Consider the following 21,540-nt stretch of genomic DNA (forward strand, 5'->3'; position numbering starts at 1 on the left):
ACATTAAATTATCGAAGTCTATAATGTATTATGTGAATGCTAGGTCAAAGAGATGTGTCTTTAAACTGGCTTTGAACTGACAGAGTGTGTCTGCTTCCCGGACAATGGTAGGAAGACTGTTCCAGAGTTTTGGTGCTAAATAGGAAAAGGATCTACCGCCAGCAGTCGATTTTGATATTCTAGGTATTAGTAACTGGCCGGAAATTTGAGATCGCAATAGACGTGACGGACTATAATGCGTTAAGAGCTCGCTCAAGTACTGCGGAGCTAAACCATTTAGTGCTTTGTAAGTAATCAGCAATATTTTAAAATTTATGCGATGTTTAATAGGCAGCCAGTGCAGTTTTGACAGAACTGGGCTAATATGGTCATACTTTCTGGTTCTTGTAAGAACTCGAGCTGCTGCGTTTTGAACCAGCTGTAGTTTGTTTATTAAGCGTGCAGGGCAACCACCCAGTAGAGCATTACAATAATCTAGCCTTGAGGTCATGAACGCATGGACTAATTGTTCCGCATTTGTCAATGAGAGCAAATGGCGTAATTTAGATATATTTTTAAGATGGAAAAATGCAGTTTTACAGATACTAGACACGTGACTTTCAAATGAAAGATTGGTATCAAAGAGCACACCCAGGTTCCTAACCGACGACGAAGACTTAACAGAGCAGCCATCAAGTGTTAGACAGTATTCTAGATTATTACGTGAGGAAGTTTTTTGTCCAATAATTAGAAACTCTGTTTTTTCAGAATTTAGAAGTAGGAACTTACGAGTCATCCAATTTTTTATATCCGCTATGCATTCCGTTAATTTTGTGAATTGATAAGTTTTGTTAGGTTTTGAAGAAATATAGAGCTGAGTATCGTCAGCATAACAGTGGAAGCTAATTCCATGTTTCCTAATGATATCTCCTAATGGCAGCATGTACAGAGTGAACAGCAGCGGTCCTAGTACTGAGCCTTGTGGTACGCCATACTGAACTTGTGATCGATGAGACATCTCATCATTTACTGCTACAAACTGATAACGGTCAGATAAGTATGATTTAAACCATGCTAGTGCATTTCCCGTAATGCCAACATAATGTTCTAATCTATTTAAAAGAACGTTGTGGTCAATGGTGTCAAATGCAGCACTAAGATCGAGTAACACTAATAGCGAGATACAACCACGATCGGATGATAAGAGCAAATCATTTGTGACTCTAACGAGAGCAGTCTCAGTACTATGGTACGGTCTAAATCCGGACTGGAAATCCTCGCAGATATCATTTCTTTCAAGAAAGGAACACAGTTGTGAGGATACTGCCTTTTCTAGTATCTTTGACAGAAAAGGTAGATTCGAGATCGGCCTGTAATTGACTAATTCTGTAGGATCAAGTTGCATTTTTTTAACAAGCGGTTTAATCATAGCCAGCTTAAAGTTTTTCGGTACGTATCCAAGAGACAAAGATGAATTAATGATATTAAGAAGAGGATCTATGACCTCTGGAAGCATCTCTTTCAGTAGCTTAGTCGGTATAGGGTCTAACATACGTGTTGTAGATTTAGATGATTTAACGAGTTTAGTAAATTCTTCCTCTTCTATAGCAACGAACGAATCAAAATTTTCCTCAGGGAGACTACAATGCACTGCCTGATGCGATACTGTAGTAGACGGTTGCATAGTTATAATTTTGTCCCTGATATTATCAATCTTATAAGTGAAGAAGTTCATAAAATCATTACTGCTGTGTTGCTTGGAAACTTCTGGGCTTGAAGCTTTATTTTTCGTTAGTTTAGCCACCGTTTCAAATAAATACCTAGGATTATGTTTATTTTCTTCTAATAGGGTTGAAAAATAAGCAGATCTAGCAGCTTTTAAAGCCTCTCTGTAAGTAATTGAGCTCTCTTTCCATGAAATGCGAAATACCTCTAGTTTTGTTTTCTTCCAGTTGCGCTCCATTTTTCTGGCTGCTCTCTTAAGGGCCCGAGTGTGCTCGCTGTACCACGGCGTTGGACTATTTTCTTTAAGCGCAAAGGAGCAACTGTGTCTAAAGTGCAACGTTTCTGTTGTAATATCTAGTTCTTCTAAGCTATCTGGGATGCTGAGATGATGAAATTGATCAGGAAGATTATTAATAAAGCAATCTTTAGTGGCAGAAGTGATAGGTCTCACATATTTGAAACACGCTCTGCTGCAGAATTTCAACGGCATCCACATCTATTCCATGTGATAATATTAGATCTAGAGTATGATTACGACGATGAGTAGGTCCTGACACGTGTTGTCTAACTCCAATTGAATTTACAATGTCTTTAAATGCCAATCCCAATGCATCTTTTTCATTATCGATGTGTATATTAAAATCACCAACAATTAGTACTTTATCTGCAGTCAATATTAATTCTGATAGAAAGTCCGCAAATTCTTTGATAAAGTCTGTATGGTGCCCTGGTGGCCTGTATACAGTAGCCAGCACAAATCTCAAACCTGATTTATCGTTTACACTATATATTTTTACATTAAGCACCAATGCTTCAAAAGAATTATATTTAAAACTTAATTTTTTAGTGGTTTTGAAACTTTTACTATAAATTACAGCAACACCACCCCCTTTGCGTTTCAGACGAGGCTCATGTTTATAACAGTAATCTTGCGGGGTTGATTCATTTAAAGTAATGTAATCGTTTGGTTTTAGCCAGGTTTCTGTCAAACACAGCACATCTAGGTTATTATCTGAAATCATATCATTAACAACGAGTGCTTTTGAAGTAAGCGATCGAATATTCAGCAACCCAAGCTTTAGCATTTGCTCATCTGTATTATTATCTGTTTTTTATTTGTTGAACATCAATAAAAATTTTAACCTTAGATGGGTTAAACGTTTTTTGGATTTCCAAGTTCGGGGAACAGACACAGTCTCTATATGATGATAGCTAGGTGAAAGAGGCTCTATGTGATGGGATTTATCTGACCTTGGTGACGCGAGGCCGCTAGCAGACGGTTGGTTTAGCCAGTCTGTCTGCTTCCTGACCTGAGCCCCAGATTGTCATGTTTGAGCTCTAAGACTATGAGCCATATTACTAGAGAGAAGAGCAGCACCATCCCAGGAGGGATGAATACCATCTCTTTTCAACAGGTCAGGTTTGCCCCAAAAACTTTTCCAAATGTCTATGAATTCTATATTAAGCGGACACCACTTAGACAGCCAACCGTTAAGCGAACACAATCTACTAACTATCTCATCACTCCTGCGAACAGGAAGGGGGCCAGAGCAAATTACAGTGCTTGACATCATACTTGCGAGTTCACACACCTCTTTAATATTAATTTTGGTGATCTCCGACTGCCGGAGTCGAACATCATTAGTGCCGACATGAATAATGATCTTAGAGAATTTACGATTAGCATTAGCCAGCACTTTTAAATTTGCTTTGATGTCAGGCGCTCTGGCTCCCGGCAAACATGTGACTATGGTGGTTGGTGTCTCTATTTTCACGTTCCGTGTAATAGAATCGCCAATAACTAGGGCTCAATCATTCTCAGTGGGTGTTTCACTGAGCGGGGCAAATCGATTTGTTGTGGTAATCGGAACGGAAGAGTGGTTTTTAGATCCGCGACTAGAGCAATCCCTCACTGTCACCCATTTGCCCGGCTGCACAGGCTCTAATTCAGCCAGAACCGAATCATGTAAAGAGTTCACTATGCTATGCGCATCCAAAACATATAAAGCACTAGCACTCTTACTATCCTCAATTAAAGTTTGGATGCGTGTTTCTAATTCTGAAATCTTCTCTGTCAGCCTAACTGTCTCCTTACATTTATCACATATAAATCCTACATTGCCAACAGAGAAGTCTATGCTAAACATGTGACATGAAGTGCAGGTGACAATAACAGGACAAGACATTACTCACCGTGTTTGTTGACTGATTCTTACTCACCTGAGCTTTTATGAACTCAAAGGCGCGAGCGCGCGAGAGAAAAATAAATAAATAAAAATAGCTGAGCACACGAGTGGCGCGTTAACAGGCTAGCGAATTACTAGCGTTTTGTGCTAGTGGTACTAATAACAGAAGCTAGCGATGTCAGGTTAATCTGAGATGTTGGGTAAAATGTAGTAGTATAAACAACTAGAAATGGTAGTAAATGATGGTTCAAAACAAAGAAATACAAGGGTGAACTCGTGAATCTAAATACATTTAACATTTTGGATACATTTCTGTCTGGTTTCAGATGTGTTGCACAGCACTGAATCTGCATTATTGAAGGTTCTGTCAGGTCCATTAAGTCAAGAACACACAGACAATAAAAATAATTTAATAATTTGTATTGAATAGATTGCAAACAAGTTGATGTTCCTGAATTGAAATTTGGCAGTATGGCTCTGTTCAGGGAGTCCTCTGACCTTTCATGAGCACCATGTAATAGCAGAGAGTCAGAGGACAGCAGCAGCAGCAGCATTAGGGAACGCTCACACAGTTTAGGACTGTGAGAGCTAAAATATCCCCCCAAACAAAACCACAACTGGCAATCCTCTGAGATACAGAGGATGATTGGACAATTTATATGCTTAGTAATCTACGAATATACGGATAATTTGCAATTATGTTATAATCAGATGAGTCCTGGCCACCCATGAATTAGCAGAAGTCAGGGGACAGCAGCAGTATGAGGAGATAGCAGCCGCATATAGAGACAGCATTATCAGCATGAGGGGATGCAGCAGCAGCATAAGGGCGCTCACATTATTTTGACTAGATGAGCTTTTCCCCCCAAAACAGAAATTGAGTGTCTCGAACGGTGTCGTCTGAGCCGCCCTAATTTAGTGATTTATATTATGGTAAAAATTATTAATTAATTACTGAAATGACTATTCAAGACCGCAATAGCTAAAACATGCTGTTACCTAGAATTATCTGACTTTGAACTGTTTTGACGGTCTACAGTGTAAGCGCTATGAAAAGATAACCAAGCCACCTTCTGAGAAACGAGCTAGATGAAGGAATTAAACAGCTGGTAGCGCATCCAAGGGCGTTAAACTGAGCAGAGCGCGAGCAAAATAATGATCAAATGCGTTTATTAGTGAAACAAATCAGAGACTTGAGCTCATGGCTTTCTGGGCGTCAAGAATAGCCCGAAAGTCGGGACGGATAGCTTGGGTTAAAACCGGAGCGGATTTCTTACCAGCGTACAGTTCAGCAGAAGCGAGCAGCAAGCATGTATGAGCAAACTGAAAGTGCTTTAAATAGGGCGCCTTCTTTGAGCTTGGCCATTGAGCAGCGAGGGGAGTTACCCAGCTAATGCAGCTCAGCTGAAGCAAATCAGCTGACGGGACAGTGTTGTTAGCAAATAGCATTAGCAGCGTCTTGACTACCTGGCCTGCCAGAACTGATGCTGACGCTCAATTCACAAATGATATTCTACTCTCCATGGACTCAGGTTCACCTGTTGTCCTAGTTTTGTTAGATCTTCTCAGTGCTGCATTCGATACAATAGTCCATGATAGTCTTTTAAATCGTTTAGAATGTATGGGGAGCATCCAGGATTAAGAAAAAGGGATCATATTTCCCCAGTTTTGGTATCTCTACACTGGCTCCCTGTGAAATTCAGGGTGGATTTAAAAATTTTGACTTCTGTTTACAAGGCACTATTTGGTCTCGCACCCAAATATATTAGTGACCTTTACACCCTTGTAAGGCAGGCATACACTGTTCGATTTCTGCGCGATTTGAACTGAATGAGTAGATGTAAAGCTGAAGCCAAAGCTCACATTTTATGTGCTCACACTATACGGTCCGATCATCGAGCTGTGACTTGACTGCTCACACTATACGTGTGAAATATGTGCAATAAACCGTCGTGCCGGGTTGCGCCAATAGACCATGATATCGTGTATCCAGAGATATTGTCAGCTATCAATATCAAGAGGATTTAGCATTTCCAATTTATGTATTAAATTATTATTAGTATTATTGTATTACTATTATTAGGGAAGGTGCACTTTTATTATAAATTTGATAGGCTATTATAATTAATTTGCCAAGCAATAATTCCATAGCGCATCACCGCATAACCGACATGCTGTGAGGATAATACAAGATTACATAGAAGCTTCCTCCTCTTCACTGAAAATTGTCTAAAAACATTTAGGTCGATTACTTTGAATAATAGGAATAATAGTTAATACAATTATTAACAGTCTATAATATTTCCAAACACTGCAATGATCAGTCATCAATGAAAATTAAAAACAGCTTTATTTCAAAAACAGCTTGTGTAACATGAACATTGTTTAACAAATTAATAAAAGAGGCAGGGTGTAGTAGCTACATCACAGGTGGCTTGAAAGACGTGGGCAATATGGTTTATCCATTCTGCAACACGAACTGGAGGTAATCTACAGTTATTTGTAGCTAGTTTGATATCTACAGAACTTAAAGATCTCCCTCTTTTCGTTTTCTTTCTTGCTACATTAAAGATGAAATGGTGAAACTTCTGTTTTTGCGCAGGCGCAGTGAGGGAAAAAACACTGAGTTTAGGGCGATCGGTTAGTAGCTCTGCTTCAACTGTGCGATATAGTCACGAGGAGAGACCAACATTTCTGACATGCCAGAAATTCATCCGACCATCCGATTGCCGGTCGGGAGAGGTTTATCGCCTCTCGTTACCCCTGTACACGGCACGAACACTGCGCGATAAACTACGCACGACAAAGCTGAAAATCGGCCCGACACGAAAAAGAGACGCACGAATCTAGATAGAATGTATGATGTTGTATTTAAAAAAAAAAAAATTATTCTTGCTTGATCTGTAAAGCACTTTGGGTCAACTTTTTAAATATGCTATAAAAATAAAGGTTGACTTGACTTGATCAGAGAAGTTTATGAGGAGTCAGCAGGACTCATCAATGGCATCTGGTCCCTGTAAAAAAACAACAACAACTGTGAACCTGCTGAAATCAGGAGCAACTAGGGCTGCACAGTTTAGGGGGGAAATCGGGTTAAAATTGCGATTTAACATTCACATCGTGCCTACTTGTAGGGTTGCACTATTTCATTATTATACAATTACAGTATTTAAGAATAAATATAATATAGTAATTAAAATTATAATAATAATTTTACCTTTATTTTATAAGAAAAATGCAGGCAGCCTTTAACTATAAATAATTAGAAAGGAACACTTAAGAAACAACAAACAAAGAACGAGAACAAATGGTGACAGGGAAAACTAAGCAGAATATGACAATGAAACTAAACAAGACAAGGTCGTGACAGGCATCTCCTTCACATTGACATTCAAACAGGTCTCCTGGTTGACGATTCCAAGATGACGGCACTTTTGACTTACCTGAATCAGCCGAGCTGCATCTACTGTACATATCTATGGTTGGCGACCCTAGCTGTGGTGAATGCACAGGTAAGTGCACTCCCTCAGACAAAATGTGCAAGTGTAACCAGATGTATTTCATGAGATTAGGGATAAAAAACCTTTGTGGAAGTTTTATTTATTTTTATTTATTTTTTTATGAACCATTCCTTCAAAAATAGGAAGCGTTACAACCCAAACCTGATGAACTTCAGATTTTAAATAGCGACACCAGAGGACTTCATTTCTTAGCAGACGCAGGAAACCAAAAACATCCAGGTAAGATTGAAATGTTGTTACAAAATGTGAATGTGCTATCAAAAATATCACTGGACAGATTCAATATCATTTGAAGGAAAAATGGTCTCAGGTTACGTATATAACCTGGTTCCCTAAGAGGGGTTGGTAATGACATTTCCATAGTGTCAACACCATGACAGCATCTAGTTCCCCTTTCAGGGAACCAAGTTACATGTGTAACCGGTAGGGGTGTGCAAAGTAGCCGGTATTTGTATCTGTATTTGTATTTGTTGAGGGGGGAAAAGTATTTGTATTTGTATTTGTATTTGTATTCGAGTAAAATTCAAAATAGGTGTAAAAATCCAGTTTTTTTGCGTTACACTTCTAATTTACGTTATAGTGTAAGTATTCTTTAATTATATCCATTATAATAATTATAGATATGCAATATTGGTTGATGTTTTTTCCATAAATCCAGCAATGAACATGTAACAAGGAACGTCATTGAAAAGAAAATAACATAACAGCCATTACCTACGTTAATGTTACTCTGTCAACAGCCTATTGTCTAAATTACCGAGCTAACAGAGCTACTAGTGTTGTCACGGTACCAAAATTTCAGTATTCGGTACCAATACCAGTGAAAATCCATGGTTCTCGGTACCAATTTCGGTACCAAAGCTTAATTTAGATTAAATTTACATATATTAATTTTTATATCACGGTTACAAAGATAGAAACTGTAGTATTATTTTATTATCTACATTAGATAAAATGACCTAACAATAAACAATAGTTATATACTGTCGCAATTATTCTCCTTGGGGTTAATTTAAAAAAAACATTTTTAAAATCAAAAGTTAACATTATTTCTGTTAACATTATTTAATGCACAATGACTGAAGTGAACAAACATGACCAGTGTGTTTGTATTAAATAACATTCACAAACATTAATTGATGTAGTAAAAATATATTGTTCACTCAATGTGTTGTTGTAGATAACGCATTAAGTAATGTTAATGAATGGTATCTTATTGTAGTGTTACCAAACTATACAGGAGATAAAACGTGTTTTATTTGACTTGACTGTACTTTTATTTAATCCAAAACTGCATTCTTATTTAATTTTAAAAGGGCTTTTTAAACCTGCTAAGAGTTATCCAGCCAAGAATAAGCCTAGAACTGCTTTTCTGACGGACTGATATTAAAGGTGCTATAAGCGATCTCGGTTGGCGTAACCCTTTTGTTGATGTTTGAATTATTATCAAACAAAACGGAGGCTAGCTAGACCCTCCCTCCTCCTCATCCGCGCACTAACCCCCGAACCCCACCCCCACATCATTCTTGTCGGTTATTGGCTGGAACAGTTTGTTATGTTTCGTGGTGCGGGTCGCTCTGTTTGTTGCTCAGTTTGTTTTTGCTGCAGTTTGTGGAGCGTGGGCTGTCTGCAGAGACCGTGTTTTTTTACAGTGTGTTCAGGGGACAGGCAGCGAGCGGGTAGTGAGGAGATGTTTGCGGTATGTGAAAAAAAAATGTTTTAGCCTAAAAAACGCGTGAGATCGCTTATAGCACCTTTAATGATTTCTCATCTCCATAAATATATCTAAAGCTAATGCAAGGGCTAGAAATCAATTAATTCTTTGCTGATACTTCCTCGTCATCATGGAGCGCAGTTCGCACCGCTTTCTCCTTCCCACAAGCTCTCTCGTGGCGTCTGTCGTTGCTATGCAACCGTCGACATAGACGCGCCTGGAAAAACACGCGCCTACATTTGAAATCTGCACGCGCAGAAAACGCGCTATGTGAACGGCCCCTTATGACAACGTGACATTAGCCTAATCCAAAATATTTCTTTTCTTATCAACAAGTGGATTTACAGCCACCACATCAGCAGCACCGCCGGTCGCCATGTCTCATGAGGAAACGCAGCTTTTTGATATAAAGGTTTTCTTGTTCCCGAAAACAAATATTTTTTAAGTATTTGTTCGAAATAAGTATTCGGAAAAAACACATTATTTGTGCCATTCCGAATACCGTATTCGGGTTCGGCTCCACCCCTAGTAACCGGAAACGTTCCCTTTCGGAACTCAACGCTGTCATGGCATTGACACTATGGGAATGTCATTACCAACGCTGCCACACTGAGGAAGATTGTCTCCTCAACAAGGCTGTGTAATACTGGCACAGACAACTGTTGAATGCAGACATGACTTGGTAAACCCTGAAGGACCTGTGACCCTGGGGTTGAGCCCATGTCCAGACTGTAAATCCTGAGTAATGTGTGCGGAGAGGGCCAGCCGGCTGCAGCACAAACCTTACGTAAGGGCTCAACCCTAGATAGAGCTATAGAAGATGCTACACTCCTTGTGGATTTCCAGAGGCAAAGCCATTATGAGAGCCTCATAGGACAGAGTGATAGCATATATAATCCAATGGGAAAGGCACTGCTTGGTGACTGTGTTACTAAAGCAGACCAGAAAACAAGACAGGGGTAGCTGCAGGTTGGAGCAATGGGCGTGCAGAAAGGAGGTGTGTTTTGGAGGTGTGAATTGCTACAACAGAAACTAACCCTGCCGCACACCTTGGTCGACAGCTTTCGCGACCAATAATAAAGACCCTTCTACGCGCACCTACCATTCGGCATGCCCCAACCTTTCGTCATGCTCATTACTCCAACCTGCAGATATCCACACTTGCAAAAAACTGGGAGAATGTACGCCACTGGCCCGACATAAATCCTAAGAGCCTGGATTGGTTATAGTAGATGCAGCCTCTCTGTTGCTATGGCGATTCATGCGGCGAAGGGAAGTACGACCGGGTGGCTGGTTACAGGAGGTGTGCAAAATAGCTCTGATCATACCTGGGGCAAAGTCTATTGACAGGGCCTGCAGATCACCTATTCTTTTGAGCAATGTCAATGCAAATAGTAGAGCCACCTTAAAAGTGAGAAGCCTACACTTGATATACAAATCACAGACGATCAATGGGAGGAAGCATGGAAGAATGTAGGGACCTTAAGCATATGTAACAGAGTAAAAGCAATGCAGTTGAAAATTTTGCACAGAGCTCACATTTCTCCTTTGCGGAGGCACAAGTTTAAAGAAGACTGCTCGCCAGTGTGCCCGAAATGTAAAACAGAGGAAGGAGATCTTATTCACTGTTTCTGGTCTTGTAAGGAGATTCAGAAGTTTTGGGTTATGGTTGAACAAGAACTTAAAGAGCATCTTGCAGGTTAGAAGACCCAACAAGTCAATGTTTAGAAAAATAATGTAGGAACTAGATTTTCTTTAAAAAAAAATTATAAATACGCTACAGTGGCTTCTGGAGTCGTTTTTGTGGGAAATTTTACTTCCGCATCTGAAAATGGGCGTGATGGGCGAGAGTCGTGACGTAGCGCGAGGGAGAGCGGTCGATTCAAACTACAGGGAAAAATGGATCGCAATGACATTTCGGACGCTGAGGAAATTGTTGACGGACCACAGCCATACAATTATGAGCCTGCTAGGCTGCCAAGAGAGCAGGGACAGGCCAGGATTAATGTTAGACAGAACATATTGGAACTTACAATAACAGAAACTAAGCTTTGATCAGGCGTTTGTCATGCTCATTAATATCCGCCCAGACTAACGATACGTGATATAACTTAGCGGTTTCTCATCGAGAGACAGAGAGATATTTATTCCTGATACATTTTTTTGTTCCATAGGTGCTTGTGTGGGAAATGCGAGGCAATGTTTAGAGCTGAGGAAAGTCAGTGTTGCAGGGAGGTGGATGCATACTGGGCCTTAGTGGAAAATGCCAAACTTCCATGGTTGCAGTTAGTGTTACAGTAAAGCCATGGTGAATGTTGCTGATCTGTGGACACTGGATAGTTCGTTCATTCATTGCACAATGTTTATTCCTGGTTTCCACGTCAGCGCTGTTTGATCCGTTAATAACGGAGAAATGTGAATATTTCTCACTAGATCTCGCAGCGATGTTATTACTTCAGTGGCGAATTCAAATGCTTTATTTACTGGATCTCGCAGTTACTGTGTTGCTTGATCAGGCTCGCGCTGCACTGGTCCAAACTGATAAAATGTGCGCCACAAACGACCGAGTGTGCGGTGACAGACGCGGCAGTGAAGTCTGCTCTCTTCACCTGAACAAAACGCACCCAAGAACGAAAAGCCTTGTTTTTCCTAGAAGGAAAATGATGGACACGATGTCCTGACAGGCTGGATTTTGTGCAACCAGCACAAACACAATAATTTACCATTATGGCTTCTCTAAAACTCGATCTAAAACTTTCTCTGTCGCTCACTACTGCTCTAACTACTACACCCACAATGAGAGCGCTGGCTGAACGCGAGCTCATATTTACCTCGGCATACGTCATATGACGCGTTGCTATAGGGGGAAAGGCGTATTCCAGAGCCTAGCACATTTTAATCAAAATCTCTACAACCAATTAGATTTCATTAGTAATTTCTACATATGTGTTTTTAAAAAACCTCTTCAGACAAAATCAAGTATTAATTCAGTTATAAATTTAACCTGCAAGTTGCTCTTTAATGCTATCTTATCTATCAATATTGGCTACGGTCCAAAACACATGTTGCTTGGAATATACGACGACATGGTTTTAGACAAAAATAAAAAGACACTTTGCAAGTTCTTAACATTCTGTGCAAGAAAATGTATTCTTTTGAACTGGTTAGTTGATAAAGCCCCTTCTAGGTCACTATGGCACAGGGTTATACTGGAATATGTTTCATTAGATTATCTAACCTGTGCGTCTTATAATAAAGATGTCCTCTTTTATAGAAGGTGGGACCCATTTCTGATATATATGGGCTTAGATATATCCTCTATTCTTATTAGATGGTTTGTTTAATGAGGTTTAAATGTGTGGCACATATTTATTTATTTTATTTTATTTATTTATTTTTCTCATTCTTTTGTTTGATGTAAATTTTTTGTAATGTTTAAAAATGTATAAATATATTTCACAAAAAAAAAAAAAGAAAAAAAAAGTGAGAAGCCTCTCTGAGGCTCTAAGGGCTCAAATGGAGCCTCTAATAAATAAATAAAAAACTCTCCAGAACCACAGAAAGATCCTACAAAGGAACTCTGCAATTTTAGGTCATACAATTTTCTTGTGGTGGGAGCTCTGGAAGTCAAAAGTGTCTCAACATCCTCAGTTGAGAGATCAGAATCTATGAGCTGTTACCTTTCAGGGACAAGACCCAAAGTGTCCAAATCTTCAGCCAGAAAGTAAATTGCCCTCTGGAAGAGCAGTTTGGTTTCTGCCAAAAGCAGGATCTGATGTGCCTGCCTGAATAGGAGGTGCAAGCACAGCTCGCTCTGGTGATTGATGTAAGAGACTCTATTGTAAGTTGCTTTGGATAAAAGCGTCTTTTAAATGTGTACATGCAAATAAAGCATTTTATATGATATAATTATACTGACCTGAAGGTCGAAAGTTTAATTCTGTATTTCCTATGACCATTTTATTTGCCATGCCATGTGCTTGCTATGGCTTGAGTGCTTGCTTGACCCCATATTGCTGCTTGCATCTTTATTTTAAAATGGATTTTTTCAGTATTAACTCTTTCCCTGCCATTGACGGAAATTTCCATCATTTGTGACAAAACGCTTCCCCGCCATTGACGGAAATTTCCGGCATTTCGTGTTTTCACTGTTTTACAGTAGGGGGCACTATTACGCATCTTCTGAAAGAGTACCAAATCTCCTGATCAAAACACAGGTGAAAAAGAAGCAGAAACATTCATTCATCAACATTAAACATCACATTAAGGCGAGACACGGCAGGCAAAAACATCTTTTTTTTTTTACTGGTCAATTTTGAGATTTTGGGATATTTGTCTTCAATAACACGTCTTCTTTCAGACTTGTGGTGAAAAAAAGTCCAAAATACACATTTAGGTCTTTATTTTATTACACTTTGTCTGTTTGCGTCTGTAGATTTCTCATAAATTCAACAAAAGTTAGTGTTCTTAATCAACACGCTGCTCCGCGATCTCTGTCTGCTCCTGTCATCACACACACCGTTACAAAGCTCTCTCTCTCCTGTACAATCCTGTCAGATCCAAATATGGTCATTTCCTTTTTATCAGCAACCAACCGTGAAAGTAAAAGGACTGAATGCGCAATCTCATTGGCTGATGATAAATCTTTAGAGCCCGTTTTCTCAGAATGACTTTTCTCTCATTCTCCAAGTCCGAAATCTCCACTTCAGCAGCACCGATATACACCAAACTCTCCAGTCTTGTACCTAGTTATAAGACATTAACATAGGGATTTGTAAATATATTATTCCTAGTCTGATTTATATAACATTTTATTCCCAAAAACATGGCAAAAATATTTTTTTTAAGGCTATTGACAGTATTTTCTGATTTACAGGATAACAAAAGTATATATCCATAAATCCCTCTGTAATTTTTTTCCCATCTAATATGTGAACACAATGAAAAAATAATTTTAACCTGGTTTTATCCAATACTCAGATTTCATTTTTTAAATTAGCGCATATTTAATTAGATAATGCCTAATTTGCATATTTAAACATTAAATTACAGAAAACTTGTAATACATTTTTTTTCTCATCTTAATGTAGGTAATCAACTGGGAAAGTTTCATGGTGATATCTGCTAGTTAAAACTTTTTCCCTATTCACCTGTAGTGTCTCGCCTTAATCAAACTGCCTAATGTTGCAGAATGAAAAGTCGACCCAGGACAAGCTATAGGACTGTGCAAGCTTTGAGGGTGTTGACTCAATCTGCTCTATCCATCTATGTTTTGATCATCGTTCTGAATTAGATCTAGATGTAGTCTTTGACAAAAACGTGATTTTTTTCCAGCTTTTTGCTCAAATGGTTGCTTTTTTTTTTACTTAAAAAGGAAATGCATAAAGCTAGAATAAAACCTTTTTGTTTTTAAAGCAGAGGGTGTGCTCTTTATTTTAAAATTTTGTATGTTTGAGATATTCACACAACAAAATATTCTGGGGGGTCATGAAAATTTTGTGAAACTGATCAAAAATGCTGGCAGTGGCTAGCAACTTTTTTCAGAAATGCTGGCGGGTAAAGAGTTAAACAGTATTCATTACCATCAGATATAATTTTGTTAATATATGATAAATATTCTTTTATTTATTTACTGCAGCCCTGGCATCACAGCCCATTGAAGTGGCAGCTCTAGGAAGACCTCTGTTTCCTGGTATGCTGTATGACTGCCGCAAGGATACCTTCATTCCAGGTGCTTTGCAAACCTAACATATATAAATAAATAAAAATTTATTTTCCCCTCTTCGTCAAATATTGCATCACTAACTACCAATCCTTGTTTAACAACACTATAAAACCTGCATGCTTCTTCAACAGTATATCAATTCCTTGTACATTTATCTATAAATTACAGCAACGTCTGTTTGTCTGTCTGTCAGTCAGTCAGTCAGTGTGTGTGTGTGTGTGTGTGTGTGTGTGTGTGTTATTCACATATCTCTCGAACCGTTTGTCCGATGGATTTCAAACTTGACAGGTGTCTTCCTACGGGCACGAGAAAGTGCAGTGCCAAGTTTGACATTGTTTGGATTAGAAATGCAAAAGATATGGTCAAATATATCGGTAATAGAAGCACTTAGAAAGTTGTGGTTTAAAAATAAACATTTTGACATAAACACTCTGTCAGCTACACTGTTTACTTCTAAATATTATATTTTATTCACGGCCATCATTTGTAGTAACTTATTCACAAACTGTTTGCTCAAGTGTAGCATTTTTTTGGAGTTCACTGTGTAGCCTGCTCCCTGAATCGACACGCTTATTCATTTGTGGATGTTGACTGAATCTGTAAGTCACCTACGCTGTTTACTTCTGTATATTATATCTATCTATAAATTACGGGAACGTCTTTTTGTCTGTGTGTGTGTGTTATTCGCATATCTCTCGGACCGTTAGTCCGATGGATTTCAAACTTGACAGGTGTCTTGCTACGGGCACGAGTAAGTGCAGTGCCAAGTTTGACGTTGTTTGGATTATGCAAAAGATATCGTTAATATACACTCACCTAAAGGATTATTAGGAACACCTGTTCAATTTCTCATTAATGCAATTCAATGCATTTAGGGGTGTGGTCCTGGTCAAGACAATCTCCTGAATTCCAAACTGAATGTCAGAATGGGAAAGAAAGGTGATTTAAGCAATTTTGAGCGTGGCATGGTTGTTGTTGGTGCCAGACGGGCCGGTCTGAGTATTTCACAATCTGCTCCGTTACTGGGATTTTCACGCACAACCATTTCTAGGGTTTACAAAGAATGGTGTGAAAAGGGAAACACATCCAGTATGCGGCAGTCCTGTGGGCGAAAATGCCTTGTTGATGCTAGAGGTCAGAGGAGAATGGGCCGACTGATTCAAGCTGATAGAAGAGCAACTTTGACTGAAATAACCACTCGTTACAACCGAGGTATGCAGCAAAGCATTTGTGAAGCCACAACACGCACAACCTTGAGGCGGATGGGCTACAACAGCAGAAGACCCCACCGGGTACCACTCATCTCCACTACAAATAGGAAAAAGAGGCTACAATTTGCACAAGCTCACCAAAATTGGACAGTTGAAGACTGGAAAAATGTTGCCTGGTCTGATGAGTCTCGATTTCTGGCGTCAGAATTTTGCGTAAACAGAATGAGAACATGGATCCATCATGCCTTGTTACCACTGTGCAGGCTGGTGGTGGTGGTATAATGGTGTGGGGGATGTTTTCTTGGCACACTTTAGGCCCCTTAGTGCCAATTGGGCAACGTTTAAATGCCACGGCCTACCTGAGCATTGTTTCTGACCATGTCCATCCCTTTATGACCACCATGTACCCATCTCCTCTGATGGCTACTTCCAGCAGGATAATGCACCATGTCACAAAGCTCGAATCATTTCAAATTGGTTTCTTGAACATGACAATGAGTTCACTGTACTAAAATGGCCCCCACAGTCACCAGATCTCAACCCAATAGAGCATCTTTGGGATGTGGTGGAACGGGAGCTTCGTGCCCTGGATGTGCATCCCACAAATCTCCATCAACTGCAAGATGCTATCCTATCAATATGGGCCAACATTTCTAAAGAATGCTTTCAGCACCTTGTTGAATCAATGCCACGTAGAATTAAGGCAGTTCTGAAGGCGAAAGGGGGTCAAACACAGTATTAGTATGGTGTTCCTAATAATCCTTTAGGTGAGTGTATATTGGTAAAAGAAGCACACACTGACACTGAGTGAGGCCACTCCCCCTCTCACACTGACACTGAGTGAGCACAGCTGGCCACTCCCCCTCTCACACTGACACAATAGGTGTGTTGGACATCGGTTGTGGCTGGATGTAAGCGATCGGCGAGAGTAGCCGCGTGCAGGCGGGAGGAGCTGCAAACGGAGACTTGGAAGTCGGACACTTTCTGGTTCCTGTAGTAGTGACCGCTCATGTGGTGTTTGCATACTTTACCACAGCTGAAGTGAAATAAATGCAATATTTGCCAAATAATACACAGATGTTTCAGACATTTTAATTCAATACTTTATGTACTGCTTCATACAGTGTCTGTTTGAACAAGAATAAAGTTCAACATAAGTTACTGTCAATGAAGTGGAGTCTACGTTTTTTAATCAGTTTTAATTTGATAAACATGACACAATATAACATGACAACTACATGAAAAGAGTGTTTACTGTTATAAAAAACTGATTTGTGAGCTTTAGAGGAACTAAAGGTGTTCGAATAAACACGAAACACACGTGATTGTTGTCATGCGGTGAATCCGGCCAATCGTGGAACAGCTGTGTCGTCATCAGCCCTTGTCCCAGCAAACACATTTACGTTGTGGCAACGTCTCTGGCACGTTGCATTTCTGCTATGGCAACGTCGCTGTATACGTGCTCGCAACATTGTAACAATGTAGAATTGTAAGACGTGACAGGGCTGTAGCAACGTTGTTGCGCGACATTCAGCAACTGAGAGACGACGTTCTGACAATATTTTTATATGGTGTATTTTGTTAGATAATTATATACTTTTTATCGTTTATTGTTTATCTAACTTATATTATTTAATGGGGCTATCAACACCTACAAGTGTAGCCTACACTTGAAGAGTAAAAATGACAGATGGGTTTCGTTAATTCAACTTTATTAAAATTGCATATAGTCAAATTGCACTCCCAAAAGTCATACATTTGTGAAAAAAGAAATAAATAAACGAATACACATTTATTTTAAGTATAATAAATAAAACATGAAAAGCAAAGGCAGATCAGAACATTTAATGAACAAAACCGGGTCTGTATGGCAGACAGTAGCCGAGCAGGTGTCACCGGGAAACATATCCACAAATCCAGAGGAGCAAAGAAACGAATGAGACTAAATAGCGGAAAAACTAAACAGTGCGAGCGATGCTTCATTAATCACATTAGAAATTTAAGCTGTAGGTTGTGTTTGATAGGTGAGGTAGGCTAAACGCAATACTCACGTATCGTTGCTCGATGATGAATGAGAACACAATGAGCCCAACAACAGGTGGTTGGAATTTAAAAGGCTGATTTTCCCGCTTCAGGGCAGTGACGAGTACATTATGTAGTCCAGTGGTTGTCAAGACACCCTAGGCACAACCTTAAGCAATGGCCCTGAACGATGGTTTAATGTCAACATTGTGACAACGCTGTAACAACTTCACCACACAACGTAGTTATAGCAACCTTTTGGCCATGTTGTTAAAACGTTGTTAGAAGGTTGGCTACGTTGTGCCAACGTTCTGTGTTTGCTGGGGTGCAGCCCAGTGCAGCCGCTCTTGAGAAGCTGCGCTGGCTGAGTTCTCCGGCTACTCTCCAATCGCTCTTGCGGTACTTTGATGGCATACGTCACAGTCACGTGGCGTTGGCGCTGTATCAAGTCGGACAAAATTTCTAACCGGCATGCACTGCTTCAAGTCAGCCGCCGATCGGTCTGCGCAGAGCTGCATGAAGTCGAACAAGCCTTGAGTGAGCACAGGTGGCCACTCCCCCTCTCAAACACACACTGAGTGAGCACAGTGCAGGACCAGAGACAGAGAGGGTCGAAGAAAGCAGCGGAGCTTAAGTAGCGTTTTCTCGGATTTCACTGTGTAGCCTGCTCCCTGAATCGTGTAGTTCAACTATCCACATTTATTGTATGTCATTATGTCAGTATCAGTATTTGCTTTCTACCATGCACAAATAAAAATGTCACTGAACTTTTGCTTTGCAATTGTAACAATGAGCACTCAAACACACCAAACCAACAATTACTAAAAACACACAAAAACAGATTTTGCATGGGCATTTTGCACTAGTAACTTTAAAAGTAATTTCTCATTTCAGGTGTCACTCTGTGGGATAAGACATCATTGAGTGAACATTTGGACAGCCGTCCACAGTCCAGGACAGATTTGAAGTTCAGTAGCTCTGACTCTCTCTCTAGTAAGTCCAGTCTCCTGGATGTGAGTGCTTCCCTGAAGGCCAGTTTCTTGGCAGGGCTGGTGGAGGTGGGAGGATCTGCCAAGTTCCTGCGTGACACCAAATCCTCAAACCAACAGTCCAGAGTTACAATGTATTACAGTGAAACCTCTAGATTCGAACAGCTCACTATGACTCAGTTGGGACTGTTCACCTACCCTCAGGTCTTTGACCAGAAAACTGCCACTCATGTGGTCACAGATGTACTATACGGAGCCCAGGCCGTCATGGTGTTTGATCGGACATTTTCAGAAGAGGAAGAAAAGCAGGAGATTGAGGGAGAACTGAATATCATGGTCAAGAAGATTCCTCAATTTTCCATTAAGGAACAAGGAGCTGTAGATATGACAGATTCTCAAAAGAAAGTGGCTGAGAATATCTCCTGCACATTTTATGGTGACGTCCACCTTAGACAGAACCCCACCACTTACATGGAGGCCCTCGATGTGTACAAGAAGCTCCCCACTATACTGAAGGAGAATCCACAGAATGCAGTTCCAATAAAAGTCTGGCTCTATCCTCTTTCTCTACTGGATACAAAAGCAGCTCAGTTGGAGAGAGAAATCCCCACACATCTGGTTTCCAACACTGAAGATATAATAGAGGGGCTGGGAGAAGTACAGAGGACATGCAACGACCTCTCCAGAAAAACATTGGTAAATGTTTTCAAAGACATCAACGAGAGGCTCCGTTTATTTCAGGGCTCTCTTAGCACTTACGAAACGGTGCTCCTGAAAGAAGTGGCCAAGGTCTTGCCTGCTATACGAGGAGGAGAGATGGAGCAACATTCATTGGAAGACATCCTGAAGATCCACTACAGCTCCCCATTTAATGCTGACATGCTTAACCAGTGGTTAGATCATGCAAAGGCTGAAGTTAACCTCTTAAGTTCTCACACCAAGATGCTGGAGGGAATCAAAACTGAAGACTCAAACAGTCTCAACACCATCCTCTTTAATCCTGATATTGATGCTGTGGTGTGCTTGACCTTCACATCTCTGAAGTATGAAGACCTGTATCTTTCAGCCATGAAGAAGTTTCTGGAATCTGATGAGTTTAAAGAGCTTGATGTGGGAATGAAACACAATTCTAGCATGTTAGAATCTGTCAGAAAGGGGTTCAATGATCCTGATGTCATCTCAAAGATAAGAGAGAACTTATCTCTTTTCAGAAGTTTTTCAGAGGCTAATAAAGATGAAAAGAGATATCGATTCATTATTTCTGCCATCTCCGATCCCTCCAGTCCTGGCTCCTCTATCTATCTGTATGAAAAAGGGAAGCTGAAGGACACACAGTTCCAGCCCGTGTCGAAGCCTCCTCCACCAGAAGTGATGAAGGTCCTGGAGCGCGGTGTGACCCTGAAACTGCAGAAGTCCCCAACTGGAGAAACTGTGCAGTTCAGAGTGGAGTACCAGCCGGTGAAAGCAGATTCTGGCGCTGAGGAACAGTGGATTATTATAAACACAGCTGAGGAAGTCTTTACTCTGACTGGATTGGAGTCTGGAAAGCAGTACTCGATCCGCTACAGGATAGTGGGTAAAGTGGGAGTGAGTGAAGCCAGTGACACTATCGGCCCCATACAGTCTTCGGGTAAGTGTTATATGCACTTTTTTTGCATTAATCTTTATCTTTTAAAAATATAGAGATTTCGCTTCATCTACAGTCAATGTTTGCATTGACAACCATATTTCCTAACATGTGTGGCTATAATTAAATGTGTAACATGTTGTAAAGTGTTTCCCACTTGACTGTATGAACGTATTATTTCCTTTGTTCATGTTAAATAGTCCTTAAAGACGCAGAGTATATTAAGACAAGTCAAGTCAAGTCAAGTTTATTTATATAGCGCTTTTCACAATACAGATTGTATCAAAGCAGCTTCACAGTATTAAATTAAAATAATACAACAATGTGTGTTTCTAGTGGAAAGTCCACGTTTGGTAATGCTGATCAATAGTATTGTTGATTGATAAATTAAATTAAATATCCCCAAATATCCCCAACTGAGCAAGCCAAAGGCAACAGTGGCAAGGAACCGAAAAACTCCATCAGGTGACCTAATGGAGAAAAAAAACCCTTGGGAGAACCCAGGCTCAGTCGGGGGCCAGTTCTCCTCTGGCGTTTATGAACTAGAGGTCGGATTTAACTGTAAGATTAAAAGTATTATATGAATGCCTGGCTGAAGAGATGCGTCTTTAATCTAGTTTTAAACTGGGAGATATTATGTATTTGATGTCTAATGTAGGCTACTATACTTAATCATATGACATTCACAATAAACAATACAAAGCCTTGAACAAGTGACACGTACATTTCTATAGGACATTTAAAACCCTCTGGTGCTCCTCATTTGGGAGTCACACTTATTCTCTTCGCGGTCAAAAGTGACCGGACACCTGAAATTGTTTTATTTTGTCAAATTTATAAA

At 39.9% G+C, this 21,540-nt stretch overlaps 1 protein-coding gene across 2 annotated transcripts in view; it reads left to right on the forward strand.

The window, feature by feature from the left end:
• Positions 1-21,540, forward strand: part of LOC311298021 (stonustoxin subunit beta-like) — a 31,454-nt gene that overhangs the window by 1,412 nt on the left and 8,502 nt on the right. For both annotated transcript variants that reach the window (XM_084420573.1, XM_084420574.1), the window contains exons 2-5: positions 7,290-7,402; positions 7,534-7,630; positions 14,764-14,856; positions 18,978-20,702. In XM_084420573.1, coding sequence (XP_084276699.1) covers positions 7,313-7,402; positions 7,534-7,630; positions 14,764-14,856; positions 18,978-20,702 — 2,005 coding nt within the window. In that variant the 5' untranslated portion in view covers positions 7,290-7,312. The remainder of the gene's footprint in view (positions 1-7,289; positions 7,403-7,533; positions 7,631-14,763; positions 14,857-18,977; positions 20,703-21,540) is intronic.

Source organism: Rutilus rutilus (genome assembly GCF_951802725.1).
Source record: "Rutilus rutilus genome assembly, chromosome: 10".
NCBI classification, from domain to species: domain Eukaryota; kingdom Metazoa; phylum Chordata; class Actinopteri; order Cypriniformes; family Leuciscidae; genus Rutilus; species Rutilus rutilus.